The sequence below is a fragment of the Dipodomys ordii genome, unplaced genomic scaffold, assembly GCF_000151885.1.
Source record: "Dipodomys ordii isolate 6190 unplaced genomic scaffold, Dord_2.0 Scaffold7, whole genome shotgun sequence".
Taxonomy (NCBI): Eukaryota; Metazoa; Chordata; class Mammalia; order Rodentia; family Heteromyidae; genus Dipodomys; species Dipodomys ordii.
The window spans coordinates 3,037,559-3,052,842 of record NW_012267223.1 but is presented as its reverse complement, the minus strand read 5'-3'; the positions used below and the strand labels follow the sequence as shown (position 1 = coordinate 3,052,842).

Below are 15,284 nucleotides of genomic sequence, written 5' to 3'. Positions count from 1 at the left end.
GCGCCCCTGCGCACCGCGGGGGAACGGACTCAAAGTCCCGCACTCCCGGGGAAAGGGGGCGAAGCCCATCCGGCTGCGGAGCCAGCAGCCGCTGAGGGGGAGACACAGGATGGTGGGGGACATCTCAGGCACCGTCCAAGTCTCCATCCGCTCGGTCTTGGGGCCCCAGGGCCCCCCCAGCTCTGGTGCCGATTGGAGGCCCGCAGACTCTGACACCGCGCCGATAGGGCGCCCCCGGCTCCCTCCCCTCCCCCGGGCCCCTCGGGGCCCCTCGCCCGCCGCCGCTGCCCAGGCCTCCCCGAGGGGAGCAGCGGGAACCTGCGCGGGCCCCGTGGCCAGCCCGGGCCTTTCGGGAGCCCGGGGCTCCGGTGCTTGCTGCGATGCGGGTGAGGGAAGGACGAGCGTGGGCCTTCTGTGGATCTTGGGGTGACCGGGTCCAGCCCCACCATCACGGCCCTGCTGTGCTCGTTCTGAACTCTCATCCCCCACCGCGGGTGGAGAGACTTCCCCAAGCACAGGGCCCAGAGTCCACCCGGAGACCAGCAGAAGTGTCCTTTCTGTTGCTTTTTCGTCTCAAATGTTATGTCTTACAACGTCAGGATGTATGCGTTCAGTGGTCTGGTATATAATTTATCAGTTTATCATTTATATATAAATTACATAATGTGGTTATATAAGATATAATTTATAATTCATCTCTATTCTGTGAGCGCACTTAAATGCTGCCTTCTCTCTCTCTCTTTGCCAAAAACGGAGTCTAATCAGAAAAGTTCAGAGAGGGATGTCCAGAAGGTAGAATGGAGCCAGCTTTTCACTTTCTGGCTTTGTCTGTGGGCTTCATCCTCCATGGCTTCCCCCTTTACTCCCCTTTCCTCTTGCCACCACGGCTGACAGCCTCAGGTGCCCTCAGAACACCTGTAATTTCAGACACCCTGATTCCTGCCTCGAGTTGCCCAGTATTTGCTATTCCTGCTCTGCAGGTGCCCTTCGTGGCCCCTAGGCCACGGTAGGCCTATCTCTGGCTCAGCTGTCTTGTCTGGGAGCCCTAGAGCTGGAGGCCCAGGCGCGATCAGAGATCAGATCCTCATTTCAAGTCTTAACCTCACCACTAGAGGGGAGATCTTGGGTTCCTGAGGCTAATCAGTCTCTACAAGGTCAGGGCTGCTGACCCCACTAATCATCTTGAGCCTCCTAATCCATCTCTGAGGCTTGAGAGCTGGCAGGGGCCATCTCCTAGCCCCTCTGCAGGCCGGGCCTGAGGGGATGGGGCAGCTCAACCATGTGTACCACCCTCTTCCTGCTCAGCACCTTGGCCATGCTCTGGCGCCGCCGATTTGCCAACCGGGTGGAACCGTGAGAAACTGCCTGTGCTATGGATTGGGAATTGGCGGGGGGGGGGGGGGAGGAGAGGGGATCAGGTTGGGCATGAAGATGGGCAAGCTGAAGATGGGTAGGGGCAGACTGGACCCCGGCTGGGCTGGTGGTTGAAGGAAAACCTGAGAGGTTCACTCTCAAAGTGTGTGTGTGGAGGGGGGGCACTAGACGGCAGCCTCCAGGCTCCACACTTCATGTGGCTCTACCCTGGGAGGACTCAGCCCTGCCCACAGCTCTTCCCACCTGCTCTTTCCTCCCACAGAGAGCCCAGCCGAGCGGACGGAGCAGTTATGGGCAGTAGCTCGGATACAGACCTCCAGTCCTCATCCTTGGGCAGGTGAAGGAGGAGAGAGAGTCAGGGGTGGGGGGAGGAAGCTGTTGCTGTGTGTGTGTGTGTGTGTGTGTGTGTGTGTGTGTGTGCAGTGCACCATATCCAGGCCCTCAGCTAGTCACCCTGTTCATTGTGTAGCAGGCAGGCCAGGTATGTTTTCATCAGGTAGGAGTGGCTGCTCCTTAGTCCCCTCCTCTGGCCCAGAGCTCTGCTTCTCTGAGTGTGAGTGTGGGGTGGTCCCCAGGAGGTCCTCCGGTGGCAAGGTGCGGAGGAGCGCAGAGAGGGAGGAGGTAGAAGCGGCTCTGTTGCTGTGCATTCCTGTCCTTGTCCTTCCCTCCCCCTCTGCCTACCTCTGTCCCCGCCTGCCTAGGCTCTGCTGTCTGAACCTTCAGCCCGATTCGCTGTCCAGTCCCCAATAGGAGGAGCAGGAGGTGCATGACATCACTGGCACTGAGTGCCATTGGCTGAGCAGCCCCTACGGGCAGGACACTGTCTCCAGTGGCCACAAAGTTAACTCTTCCCTGGGCCGAAGCTATGTGGCCTTTGGGGACAAACTTGCGGGCATTGGGCATTTCTACATGGCCTTGGCTAGCCAGTGCCCTTTGATAACAGGGGATCCCAGGCCCCTTTTACAAAGCATTGAAAAAAAAAGTCAACAGGGTCTGTTAAGTTTCCTGTGTATGAGGTATTCTTAGCCAGGTGCTGGTGGTTCACACCTGTAATCCTACAGAAGCCTGAGATCTGAGGATCTCAGTTCAAAGCCACTCCAGGCAGGGAAAGTCTTTGAGACTTAGCTCCAGTTAATCACAAAAAAGAATGAAGAGGACCAGAAGTGGAAGTGTGCTTAAGTTGTAGAGCACCAGCCTTGAATGAATAAGCTAAGAGACAGCACCCAGTCTCCAAGTTCAAGTCCAAATTCTCTCACTGTTTCTGTGTGTCTGTCTCTCCCTCTCTCTCCCTCCTTCCCCTTCTTCCCCCCCCCCTCACATACACACACTGTGTATGTGGTCCCTCCTAGCATGGAAGACCTGTCTGAAGAGCGATTCTGTCATTCTTAGAGAAACAAAGTAAGAGATTCTGTGGAGTGTACTGGCTCCAGGGCACACACTCCAGGGAGGCTGCCCCCCCCCTGTTGTGCTCAGGTGGCTGGCCTGTCAGTACCAATGCCTGTGACCCTCTGTGTCTGCAATGAGTCCCTTGGATTCATACAAACTGGTCACAGAAAGAACTTGAGTTCATCTCTGTCTCAGTCCTGGGATTCTCCCAGATGCAAACTATCAGAAGACCCAATAGGAAGCCCTGGGCATGTGTGGGAGACGGAGGCGTTTCTGTGACCCTTCCTAATGCCACCAGGAGCTAAGCTGGCCACAGGCGTGCCTGATGACCGCTCTGAGCAGGCTGGCACCTGAGAAGACCTCCACTGGGCCTTTCCAGTAGGAGAGTGTCCCATGACCACAGGTCTTCACTATTGTTTGGATGCCAGATTTTAAATTCCCAGTCCCCCTCCCCCTTGGGGTTTTTGTGGGGGGGGCTGGATGTGAGGTTTGAACTCAGGCCCTGGGTACTGTCACTGAGCGACTTTTGCTCAAGACGAGCGCTCTACCACTTTGAGCCACAGCACCATTTCCGGTTTTCTGGTGGTTAACTGGAGAGAAGAGTCTGGACTTTTGTGCCCAGGCTGGCTTTGAACCATGATCCTCAGATCTCAGTCTCTTGAATACCGAGGGTTATAGGCATGAGGTTACAGCCACTGGTGCCTGGCCCAGCTCCCCCTTTTATGAGAGACTTAGGATAACTTCTGTAGCCATTTTATCTTTTTTTTTTTTTTTTTACTATTAGGTTTTTGGCAGTACAGAGGTTTGAACTCAGGGCCATGTGCACTCACTTGCCTTTCTTCTTCACAACTGGTGTTCTACCCCTCAAGCCATGCCTCTAGCCCTGCTTTTAGCTGGTTATTTTGGAGACAGAGTTTCCTGGATTCTCCTGCCCCAGACTCTGAACCTGGATCCCCAAATCTCAACCTCCTGAGGAGTTAGGATTATAGACATGAATCACTGGCTCTGAGTCCCATTTTGTTTCTTGTGCACTGGGGTTTATAACAAAGTGCCTTGAGGTTCGGAGGAAGGCAGAGTAGCTGCTTACTTATTTTATGCTTGGTTAGTGCTTTCTTTTTCCCGTTTCTCTCTTTGAATTCTCAGCCACCTCAGAGGTTTGGCAGGATATGTGTTCTTCAGTCACTTGTTAGGAGTTGAGAAAACTAAGGAACAGGACAAATTTTTAATTTTTATTTATGTTGGTCCGTGGGGCTTGAACTCTGGGCCTGGGCGCTGTTCCTCAGCTCTTCAGCTCAAGGCCAGTGCTTTACCACTCGGGCCACAGCACCACTTCTGGTTTTCTGAGTGGTTTATTGGAGGTAAGAGTTTCATGGACTTTCCTGCCTGGGCTGGTTTTGAACTGTGATCCTCAGATCTCCTGAGTAGCTGGGATGACAGGTGTGAGCCACCGGTGCCTAGTGGAACAGGACAATTTAATGTGAGGTCCCCTAACTTCTAGGTAGCCCAGCTCTTCTACATAAAATTCGGTAACCCTCCATGGTAGGAGAGGAAAGCCCGATTGAGGCACCATCTGCCAGGCCTGGCTTGATGTAGCTCAGCCAGAAGGAAGCAGTTGTCTGTTCCTGCAAAAATTGGTTTGACAGAGAGGGTCAGAGTACAGATGGGCAGCTGCCACAGAGGGATGGCTGGGTGAGATGTTTGCTCTCCAACCCACAGTCATGAATTCTAATGGCTTCTTACATGATCCTAAAGCGTGAGGAGGAAGAAGACAGCAGAAATACAGGACGTTCCATCCTCTAATTCCAGTGCTTTCCTCTATCTAGGGAAAAAGAGCCTTTGAAGTAAGTCCGAAGCTCTTCAGGAGGGGCTCAACTCCAGGACCTAGGATTAGCTGGTATGGGCAGGTAGCGCGGGGCCGGAAGCCCCAGAGGGCAGAGGGCAGGGCTGGGGGGGGCACAGAAGAAATGGGCAAGGCCCAGCCCTGGGCATGGGGGAGAGATTAGGCCTTCAGCTCTTGTGGTCAGGGTGGAGGCTGAGTCTGAGACTGGACTCATTCATTGGGCTCCTGTCTTAAGCTTCCTACAGTCTAGGCCACAGGGCAAAGTGTGGTCCTGACACACTTTCGAGACTTGGGCATGAGGTGGTGGTTGTGCTGGGGTAGTGCTGGAGATTCTAAGGGGGAGCTCTGATGTCCCATTTTTTTTTTCTTTGGTCAGTTGTGGGGCCTGAACTCTGGGCCTGAGCGCTGTCCCTCAGCTCTTCAGCTGAGTGCTAGCACTCTACCACTTGAGCCATGGCGCCACTTCTGGCCTTTTCTGCTTATGTGGTGCTGAGGAATCGAACCCAGGGCCTCATGCATGCAAGGCAAGAGCTCTACCACTGAGCCACCTTCCCATTTTTAGAACATGGGAGCAAGTGCCATCTATTTTGGCTTTGTTTCAGCTCAAGTCCTGCTTCAAGGCCCAGGAGGACATCACAGGGCCGGAAGCAGCAGCCAGAAGAATGGGAGAAGCCGTAGTTGAGAAGGTAGGGGCTTTCCCTTCAGCCTCAGGATGGGCCCTGGCTGTGGGGTTCCTGAGCAAAGCCTGGCTGGGGGGAACAGGAAGAGCAGGAGTGCTCAGCTCAGTGCTCCTGGGTTTCTTCCCCACAGTCCTGTGCCGCCTCTGAGGGACTGCAGAGCTACAGGAGGTACACAGAGAGGCTTAACTCCAGGCTTAACTCCAGGGCAGCCTAGCAGACTCCTGGTCAAGGACACCAATTGGTTTCCATTCGTTCTGGAATTCAATCCTTCCCTGTAACCCATGGAGACTGGTAATACCCACATTTCATTTTATTCTTGTGTCTGTGTGCTGGTCTGGTACTCAGGACCTGGACACTGTCCCTTTCCTTTGTCACTTAAGGCTGGTGCCACAGCTTCCCTTCTGGCTTTTTGGTGGTTAACTGGAGAAAAGTGTCTCACAGACTTTTCCTGCCTGGGCTGGCTTTGCAGGTTAATCCTCAGATCCTAGCTTCCTGAGTGAGCCAGCTAGGATTTACGGGCACAAGCCACTTGTACCTGGCCATATTCCCCACATCGCAGGAATGAGAAAGCAGATATGCTAAATGACTTGCTAGCATCACCTACCTATGAAGTGGGGAGCCCAAGGCTCACCCTGTGGCTCTACAGCCTAGCCCAACTTGCAATGGCAGGATGAAAAAGGGCTTCTATGGACCCAGCCCCCTGTGCTAGCCAGCTTCGGAACTATCCTGTGTCCTCTGGGCCTGTGCTGGTGTTTGCACTCCGTTCTTTTTTGTTGCTGTTGTTGATTGTGAGGCTTGAACTCTGGGCCTGGGCGCTGTCCCCCAGCTCTTTATCTCAAGGCGAGCACTCTACCACTTGAGCTACAGTGCCACTTCTGGTTTTCTGAGTGGTTTATTGGAGATAAGAGTCTCACGGATGTTCCTGCCTGGGCTGGCTTTGAACCTCGATCCTCAGATCTCAACCTCCTGAGTAGCTAGATGACAGGCGTGAGCCACCGGCGCCCGGCTTGCACTCAGTTCTTATGGTATTTGCCTCTCTCAGTCCCCAGGAGTCCCCCTGTTATGGGTAGCTTTGTTGAAATTACCAGTAAGAAAGATCACTGGTGTCTGTGACATGTCTGCCTGCAGCTGGAGGAGAGGAGCCACCAGCTCATTCTCCCAGTGTGTGTGTGTGTGTGTGTGCGTGTGTGTTCTAAGTGGGCAGTCGTGTGTGGGAAGAGCCTGACACTTGTTTTGTCAGTGAAGTGGCGCCTCCTTTGCCCCCAGCTGCTCTGCCATTTCTCTTTACACTCCTCCTGGATCCTGAGCAGAGATAAAAGCAGATTTCCGTTTCTGCTCCCAGATCCAGGCACAGACCCTGCAGGCAGCTGCTCCCAACTGTCTCCCAGTCATTAATCTTCACCCCCCCTCCACTTGTCTCTCCCCCCCCACCCCGCCCCACTGCTGGCCCAGCAGTGTGGGCTCTGCCTGGCTCGCTCATGCCCATGGAGCTGTAGTCAGCAGCGCCCTGGTGCCCCTCCACATCCAAGGTGCAGGGAGAAGAGCTCAGGGGGAGGAGGCCACAGCCTGCCGAGGGAGGGAGCCTCTCCTCTCAAAGTAGGCCAGGGTGGAGGCAGGGGAAGGTCGTGCCAGGGGAAGGAATCCACCAGAGCCGAGCACCCCCCTGAGCTCTTCCATGAGAGCCCTGGCCACCTGCCTGGCTCCTGTCAGCCTGTCTTTGTCCGGGGACTGAGCTGTCAGGCAAGGGCCAGAGGTGGGACCCTGCTTTGCGTTCATTCTGTCATCTACTTGCCACGTTCCTGTGATCCCATCCTAGCCCCCTCCACTTTCAGAGTTGCCCGCCTCCTTCTTCTAATGGCGGGAGGAACTGTCAGGCCAAGGTGGTAGAGCAGAGGTTCCCAGCCCGGAGGCCCTCCCCTCGGACAGCACCCACACCGGGAGAAAGGGGCTCCTCCCTACAGTCATTCCAGATGAAGGGAGGAAAGGGGCTGCTGCTGTAGTGGAAGTTAGGGGTGAGGGGGGTGGGGATGACTGCCCGGGCTTGAGGGTTGCCTGGGCTTTGGCAGCTGGGGTGCCATGTGGGCTGGGGGGGACTTTCTCCCCCCTCCCCAAGGAGCAGGCTGGCTTTGGAGGGAGCAGATTGTGTTTACGCCTCCCCCCCACACCCAGCCCACGCTCGGCTGATTCCCAGGGCCTCTCCCACCCCTGGGCTCTCTGCAGAATCTGCACACTTGCAGCTTTGCGGAGAATGCTTCGCCTCTCCAAGACCCAAGCGCCCTTCCTTGGCCACTAGCTCCCACCCATCACAGCGGAAAGGGGGGGCTGTGAGGCTGGGCTTAGAGGCATCTTTTCAGGGGGGTCACTGAGATCCTGGCATGTCTTCATAGAGAGGCCGAGTCCTTTCCCTTGCCATTTTGTTTTCCACCCAAAAGAGTCACTCCTTACAAGTGGAGCGGAGACACCAGGGACCTGGCAGAGGCGGCGGGGCAGCTGCAGGGGGGGAGGGTGAAGAGCGGGGGGCCGCTGGTCCAGGCGCAGGCTCTTTTGAAATCACAATGGAAGATCAGAGCTCCTCCTCTGAATCTTTACCCCACTGCCGCCTCCGTGACCTTGTGGAGGGTCACGTCCCTAAGGCACGCCTGTGCGTCTCAGTTTTCCTACCTGTAAGGTGGAGGGAGACAGGGTTGAGGCAGAGGCATGGTGAGGGTGGGTCCTGTGTGGCCAGTGTGAGTGCCCTGGGGCGTGCTCCATCCACTCCACATGAGCTAGAGGGCCCGGTGGGAAACGCAGGCGACTGCGCAATGGCCGAGTCAGGCCAGGTGGAGTGCTCCCCCTTCACCTAAGGTCCTCCCTGCCTCATCTTCCCACGGACACCGTAGAGGACAGATCTGAACCAAATGAGGGCAGAAGGCCAGCACTGCCCGACTGGGGGAGACCGACTACCCAGAGAGGTCAGAGAGGACCAGCCGGGCCTCTCCAGATGCCCACACAGTGTGTGGGTTTCGAGGAGGGTCTGGGCCTGGACACCTCAGTGAATCTAAGCTGAAGAAGCAGCCAGGCGCTGGCTGCCTGGCTGCTTCCCCCTCATCTGAATGCTAATCCTAGGCTGGGGAGAGGAGAGGTTGAGTGACAGGGAAAAGGCTGCTGAGCTGCGAGGCGGCCAGGGGCGGCTGCGGGAGCAGGAGGTGCTGCTGTCTGCTGCCCCTGTGGCTGACACTCGGATGGCTGCCAGTCTCTCCTGGAGACTGGAACATGACCAGAGAACTAATGAGGTGGCCGGGAGCAGCAAGGGGGTGCCCATAGCAGCTGCTACAGCCGCTGTGGTCCTGCACCCCCCACCCCTAGGGACAGATGTGGCTCTGGGGGAGTGTGTGTCCTCCCCCCAAATGCGTGGTGTGCACATGTGCAGAGAACCGTCCCAGGAGGGGGGTCCAATTTGTGGCAGCCAAGGGCAGTGTACCCCACTTTCAGGCCCTCTGTGGGGGGTTGGGGGAGGGCTTACTGCTAGGAAAAAGCCAAAGCCTTGAGCTAGAGTCAAGGAGAGCTTCCTTCTGAGCCACAGGGAGAATGGCAAAGTGGTGCTACTGAGGCTGACAGGCATCCAATGATAATGACATTAATAATACTATTAATAAAAGCTAATCTGTACCAAACACTTATGTGCTAGGCACAGTGCCCGGCGCCTTATTTATAAGCACTGCCTCGTTCATGAGGCAAGAACTGTCCTTATCCTCATTTACCCAACAAAGCAAGAGAGGTTCAGGGACTTGTTCAAGGGCACTCACAGCTGGGGCGAAGCCAGGGCCTGTGCCCAGGGAAATCTGATTCCCTGAGGCTGGGATCAGTGGCTGTCAGGAAATTCAAGGTGTGAGCTACCGACCCGGGCACAGGAGCGGAGCTGTGCGCCTGTGCTGGCCCCGGCTCTGAGGCTAGCCTGAGGCGAGCTATGCCCGCTGTTCTCTTCAGGGACGCTCTGTCAAGGGCAGACCCGATTCTAGGCCCTGAAAGCCAGTGAACAGAGCTGCCTCCTTGCGTGCGTCAGTGCCACTCAGGGAGGAAGTGTCGGCCCGGGGCAGGGGTGACAGAGCAAGGCTTGCTCTCTGTCGTGGCCGCTGTCGCTCTGCCGCCTCCTTCAGTCCGGGGCAGGACCCTGGGGCGTGGAAAGGCCAGCAGCCAGCTGGAGAGGAGGAAGGCTACCCCCGTGTGTGTGTGTTTGCAGAGGGGGGAGGAGGGATCCAGAGGGATCCATGGCTAGCAATTAGTGCCGCTATGCCAGGACCACAGACCCTCTTGGTAAAGGATACAGGCGCCCCCTAGTGGGAATTAAGATCAGAAAGTAGCTTTAAAAAATTGAAGAACACAAAGAAAAGGATTTACCAAGAGTGTGTGGAGCCTGGGTGGGCAATCCCCGTCCTGTTCCCGTGTCACACATACACACACACACACACACACACACACACACACACACACACGATACCATATGCAGAGACAGAAGCCATGTGAACTAACCATTCAAAGAAGCGAATGGAGTCAGGCAGGTACAGTGGTACACATCTATAATCCCAGCACTCAGGAGGCTGAGGCAGGAGGATCGCTGATTTGAAGCCAGCCTAGTCTACACAGCATTATGATCCTACCTCAAAAAAGCAAAAGAGATAATAAAAGTGAATGTATTTATTTGATTGCTGGTTTACAGGAATGTGTGTATGGGGAGGCTACCAACAGATACCGTGTCAGCTGCTGGGCATGGCCTGTCAAGAGGAACCTTTCTGATATGGCCTTCTGCTCTTTGGCCCTCAGTTTCCCCCATTCAACCAGTGAAGCTGCATGGACTGGTGCTGAGATGGAAGGGACTAATGACCTCCGCAGGAAACGGTCTGTCTGGTAAAATCAAGCATTGCACCAGATTATCTCCAGGGACCTAAGAGATTTTCTTCCAACAAGACAGACTAAAATGGATTATGTCCGGAGGTGCTGACGAAGACCTGTCCATGTGACAAGCTCTTATGGCGTGCCTGTGTGCCAGGACACAAAAATGGATTAAGATCTTCTAGCAACCAGAAAACTAGGCAAAATATAGGAAGCAGATCCTTGACGTGAGCAGCACACTGGAGAGTGACCCCAAGAGACAGAGAAACAGTTCCCTACCTCATCTCAGCGGGGAGACAGCCACATGGGTGAGGAGGAGACACTGATACTCGTAATGATATTCACATGGGTCACCAGAATCCCCAAATCAAACGAAGAGAAAGGAAGGACCCTTCAGTGGGACTCAGAAAGCACTGGCCATAAAAGAAAACGCACAGCGGGGCACCAGTGGCTCATGCCTTTCATCCTAGCTACTCAGTAGGCTGAGATCTGAGGATCGTGGTTCCAAGCCAGCCTAGGCAGAAAAGTCCGTGAGAGTCTTACATCCAATAAGCTACTTAGAAACAAGCTAGAAGTGGTGCTGTGGAGTGGCAGAGTGCTAGCCTTGAGCGTAAAAGCCAAGGAACAGCACCCAGGCCGAGTTCCAAGGCCCAGGACTGGCACAAAACAAAGCAACAAACAACTGGGGTGGGGTGCCCCCTTTCCCCCCTGCTCACCCCCCCCCGCCCCATATTAGAAGTTGGTCTGAACAAGAGCTCCCATGGGTAGATTGCTTACTTTCTGCCAGGCATTGTGCAGTCTGGAAACAGTCCTGTGAGGGTTGATTGCTCATCAGCTCCTCATTTTATAGATGACAATGAGGATCCTGAGAGACAGGTGGAGTCATTTGTGCAGAGTGGCAGGACTGGAAGCTGCAAGCTGGGACTCCAGACTCCGGCCTGGCTGCAGAGCCTGTGCTTAGCCAGCTGCCACAGAAAGGTGTCATGCTGAGCACTGGGGCACACACCTGTAATCCTAGCTACTCAAGAGGCTGAAATCTGAAGACTGAGGTTCAAAGTTTTATCCTGGGTAGGAAAGGCCATGAGACTCTATCTCCAGTGAATCACCAAAACCCCAGAAGTGGAGCTGTGGGTCAAGTGCTAGAGTGCTAGCCTTGAGAACCAAAGCTCAAGGACAGCGCCCAGGCCCTCAGTTCAAGCTCCAGGTCTGGAACAAGAAAGGAAAGAAAAGAAGAAAGAAAGAAAGAGAAAGGGGGGGAGGGAAGGAAAGAAGGAAGAGAGGGAGAGCAAGAAGGAAGGAAGGAAAATAAAAAAGGAAGGAAAAGAGGCTGGGAAGGTGGCTTAGTGGTAGAGTGCTTAGCACCTAGCATGCATGAAGCCCTGAGTTTGATTCCTCAGTACCACATACACAGAAAAAGTCGGAAGTGGCGCTGTGGCTCAAGTGGTAGAACACTAGCCTTGAGCAAAATAAGCTCAGGGAGAGTGCCCAGACCCTGAGTTCAAGCCCCAGGAGTGCGCCTCCCCCCCCAAAAAAAAAAAAAGGAAAAGAAAGGAAGGGAAGGGATGCGAAGGAGAGAGGGAGAGAGGGAGGTGCCATCTTGGGGCTGCTGCAGTACAGTGCCAGGACTATGAAGAGACGGTATTTAAGTGCCAGTTAGAACTTGCCAGGCAGGGAAGAGGATGAGGGGAAGGGAGTTCTGAGGCAAAGGGAACCAATGTCACCTTAAGCAATGGTTATGCAACAGTTGTGAGAAGCAGGGGCTTCTGGGAATGGGAGACATGTCCAGGAACCCACAAATGAAGTCCAGAGAGTATTACATATGCTTCAAATCTGCTTATTTTTTCAAAATCCATATTCAAATGGATTTTTTACTGAGAAGGTAGGTTGGCAGAGCAGACAGGTGACATGCCTGGCCTTCCCTTCCGAGCTACGGCCTGTAAGTCCACAACTCCAAGGTCATTCATTCTCAAACAAACAGGATCTATGGGAGTACATTTCTCCTCCTCTAGAAAGTTAAGGCTATATTCAGTAACCCAAGATTTTTGCTGAACATGATTTGTAGCAATGTTCCATGGTTTAGAAGGGAATAAAAAAATCAATCATCTTAGGTGTTCATAATGGACTTTTGAGGTGGATGAACTAAAAGCACTGGAGTTAGAAAAAAATGTTCCATTGTTGCAGCATGATTTTTTTTTTTAAGGAAACCAGCACAATGGTTGTGTTAGTAAGCTTTCTATTATTATAAACAAAACACACAAGATAACGAACTCATAAAGAGAGAATGTTTTAGCTTGGTTTATAGTTCTGAAGAATTCAGTCTTTTTTTCTTTTTCTTTTTTGTCAGTCATGGGGCTTGAACTCAGGACCTGGGCTCTGTTCCTGAGCTCCTTTGTTCAAGGCTAGCTCTACCACTTGGAGCCACAGCTCCACTTCCAGTTTTCTGGAGGTAAAAGTTTTAAGAGAGTCATAAACGTTCCTGCCTGGGCTAGCTTTGAACCATTCCTTAGATCTCAGTCTCCAGAGTAGCTAGGATTACAGGTGTGAGACACCAACACCCGGCTGGTTCAGTCTTTTATTTGGGGGTGGGAAGGCAAGGTGGAGCAACTGCTCACCTCATGAGCCAGGAAGCAAAGAGTTAAGCAGAAAGCTGGGGCAACAAAAGCTCTTTCAAAGGGGCGTGGTCCCAACGACCTAAAGACCTCCCACTAAGCCACACCTCCAATAGGCTCCATCACCATCTTGTAGTGCCAGCCAGCAAGCTAAGCCCTCCCTGCATAGGCCTTTGGGGGACAGTCAACATCAGAACTACAGCACTGGTAGATACTATTGGTTTTGGGCTGAGTTGTCTAGATTGAGTCTAGATCTCAATGATTCCTTTAACCTCTCTGTACTTGGGCTTCTTGAGCTGCAAATGGGGGTGAGGGTGCGGCAAAGACAGGCTGTTGTGAAGGTGAAATGAGGTAGTTGATGGAAAGTACTCCGGGCAGGGCCCTGCACACAAGAAGTACTGTATATGTACTGTCATTTCAGAAAGACAGCTTGTACATGGCAAACCATTTTTGTATTTTGTCATGACATTCTTCCAGGGTGTTATGACTATATAGGAAAAGGGACATGCTAGTATCATTTATCATTTAAGATGTTTCTGACACGAATCCGACATCTGACTTAAGCAACAAGGAAATTTCTTATCTATTTTTGCAGGGCTGAGGATCAAACCTAGGGCCTTACACATTCAGACTACTACCTACATTTGGCATTCTACTAGTGAATTATGTCCCAGAACTTTGGAGTTTTGGAGACAGGGTCTCTGTGTGGCCTATGCTTGCTTGCCCTGAACTCCTGATCTTCCTGCCTCTACCTCCTCAGAGCTGGGATTACAGACTTGTGTAACCATGCTCAAGAAGTTTTCTTTTAAATCACACACTCTATTGCTGAAACTATGCGCTGTTGCTCATAGGGTACATTCCATTGTTATACTCAAGCACACTGAGAAATGTGAAGGTTATTTACTTTTTATTTATGTCAGTCGTGAGTCGTGAGGCTAGAACTCAGAGCCTGGGCACTGTTCCTGAGTGCCTCTGCTCAAAGGCTAGCACTCTACCACTTAAGCCACAGCGCCACTTCTAGTTTTTTGGTGGTTAATTGGAGATAAGAGGCTCAAGGCTTGCCTGGGCTGGCTTTGAACTCCAATCCTCAGATCTCAGCCTCCTTAGTAGCTAGGAGTGAGCCTCCAGTCCCTAGCTGGAGTTCCTTTAAGCAGACAGTTGGAGAGGTGTCTATCAACAAAGGAAATCAAAGACAGAGGGGAAAGTCAAGTGGGGCTTTTAAAGGCAGAAACTGCAAAATTTACATATGTTTAGCTAGTACCATGGAGATAAGGTACTGACTAGATAAGGCAAGACAGGAGCTGAAAGGCCTGCAGCCAATATCTCTTAATTAAACAAAAATGACCTGGGGCTCACTGTCCTAAGTTGTAAAGCAAGCTCGGCCCAGTTTAACCATTTGCTCTGGGGCAGTATGTTTACTCTTTCACTCCAGATTTTCCCTTATTGTGAAACACTGCAGGGCCTTCCTTGTAAAACTGGAGGGGGGGGGGCTACATATTTCACCATCTTCAGAAGTATTTTTTCTGTGCTTCTGTATTCAGAAATATTAAATATCAAAATGTGTCTCTGAAATCACAACAAGAGGTCTGAAGGTTAGGGCTTCCAGGGCTGGCTGCTTCCGCCGTTGGGAGGCAGGCATCCGCCCAGGCCTCCGTCTCCCTTCCCAGGCCTCTGGCACCTGCTTTGAAGGGCGCCTCACAGGCCAGATGGCTGGGGCAGTCCCACGTGGCCACATCTTCACAAGGTCACAGAGCTAGAAGACAGGCTGTTGTTTCTGAAAGCAAGGAGGAAACTTCCCCCGAACTTGGCCAGAATTGCCTGGCACACAAGATGGAAGACAGCTTCGAGGCCGGGGCTGCCCGGGGCGCACAGACAGCTCCCTGCGCGCCCTGGCGCGGCAGCTACCGGGCAGGATGCCCACACGCCCTTGGGGTTCTTACGAAACGGACTTCCACACTTCAAAGACCGTCTCCCACTAGGCCCGGGGTGAGGCCTTCCCTCGGTCCTCGCGGCCCGGGCTCCCCCGTGCGCAGCCTGGTGCGGCCCCGGGGCCCGGCCGACCCCGGCCCGCAGCTCCCGGGCGCCCCCTGCCGCCCGCGCCCGGCCGTCCACGCGGGAGGAATCTCACTAGCCGGACGCGCCGCCCCCTGTCTGTCCCGAATGAAACCCGCAGAGCAGTTACAAGTGGGATTGGGCCCGGCCGGCCTCAGTTTCCTTTTTGGTCACTCCCCCTTCCCACCCCGCCCCGCGAACTTTCAGAGCCCCCCCCCCCCAGTCCCGGTGAGGGGCAGTTCTGTCCGGTTGACTCGACCTCCAGCCTCCGTTTCCGGACCGCCGCGGCTCTCCACACCTTCCAAGCTCCCCACCCCCGGTCGCACTGCCGCTCCCGGTGGCCGCCACTATCTTACCCGGGCTCCGCGGTCACGGGAGGAGGGGTGGCGGCCGCCCCTCAGCGCCGGTTGCGTTGGACTACATTTCCCATCAGCCCTTTCTCCTCCCATCGCGAGAGCTCCGCCGAGACCGCCC

At 53.9% G+C, this 15,284-nt stretch overlaps 1 protein-coding gene across 1 annotated transcript; it reads left to right on the top strand.

The window, feature by feature from the left end:
- The first annotated feature begins 1,279 nt into the window (after positions 1-1,279).
- On the top strand, positions 1,280-4,638 carry Prcd (progressive rod-cone degeneration). The gene is made up of 3 exons (XM_013037835.1): positions 1,280-1,353; positions 1,637-1,711; positions 4,584-4,638. The coding sequence occupies exons 1-3, from the start codon at positions 1,280-1,282 to the stop codon at positions 4,603-4,605; spliced, it is 171 nt and encodes a 56-aa protein (XP_012893289.1). The 3' UTR covers positions 4,606-4,638.
- The last annotated feature ends 10,646 nt before the right edge of the window (positions 4,639-15,284 follow it).

Coding starts and splice junctions, on each gene's coding strand:
- Prcd (XM_013037835.1), top strand. CDS start 1,280: ATGTGTACCACCCTCTTCCTGCTCAGCACCTTGGCCATGCTCTGGCGC. Junction 1,354..1,636: donor TTTGCCAACCGGGTGGAACC/GTGAGAAACTGC, acceptor TTCCTCCCACAG/AGAGCCCAGCCGAGCGGACG. Junction 1,712..4,583: donor CAGTCCTCATCCTTGGGCAG/GTGAAGGAGGAG, acceptor TCCTCTATCTAG/GGAAAAAGAGCCTTTGAAGT.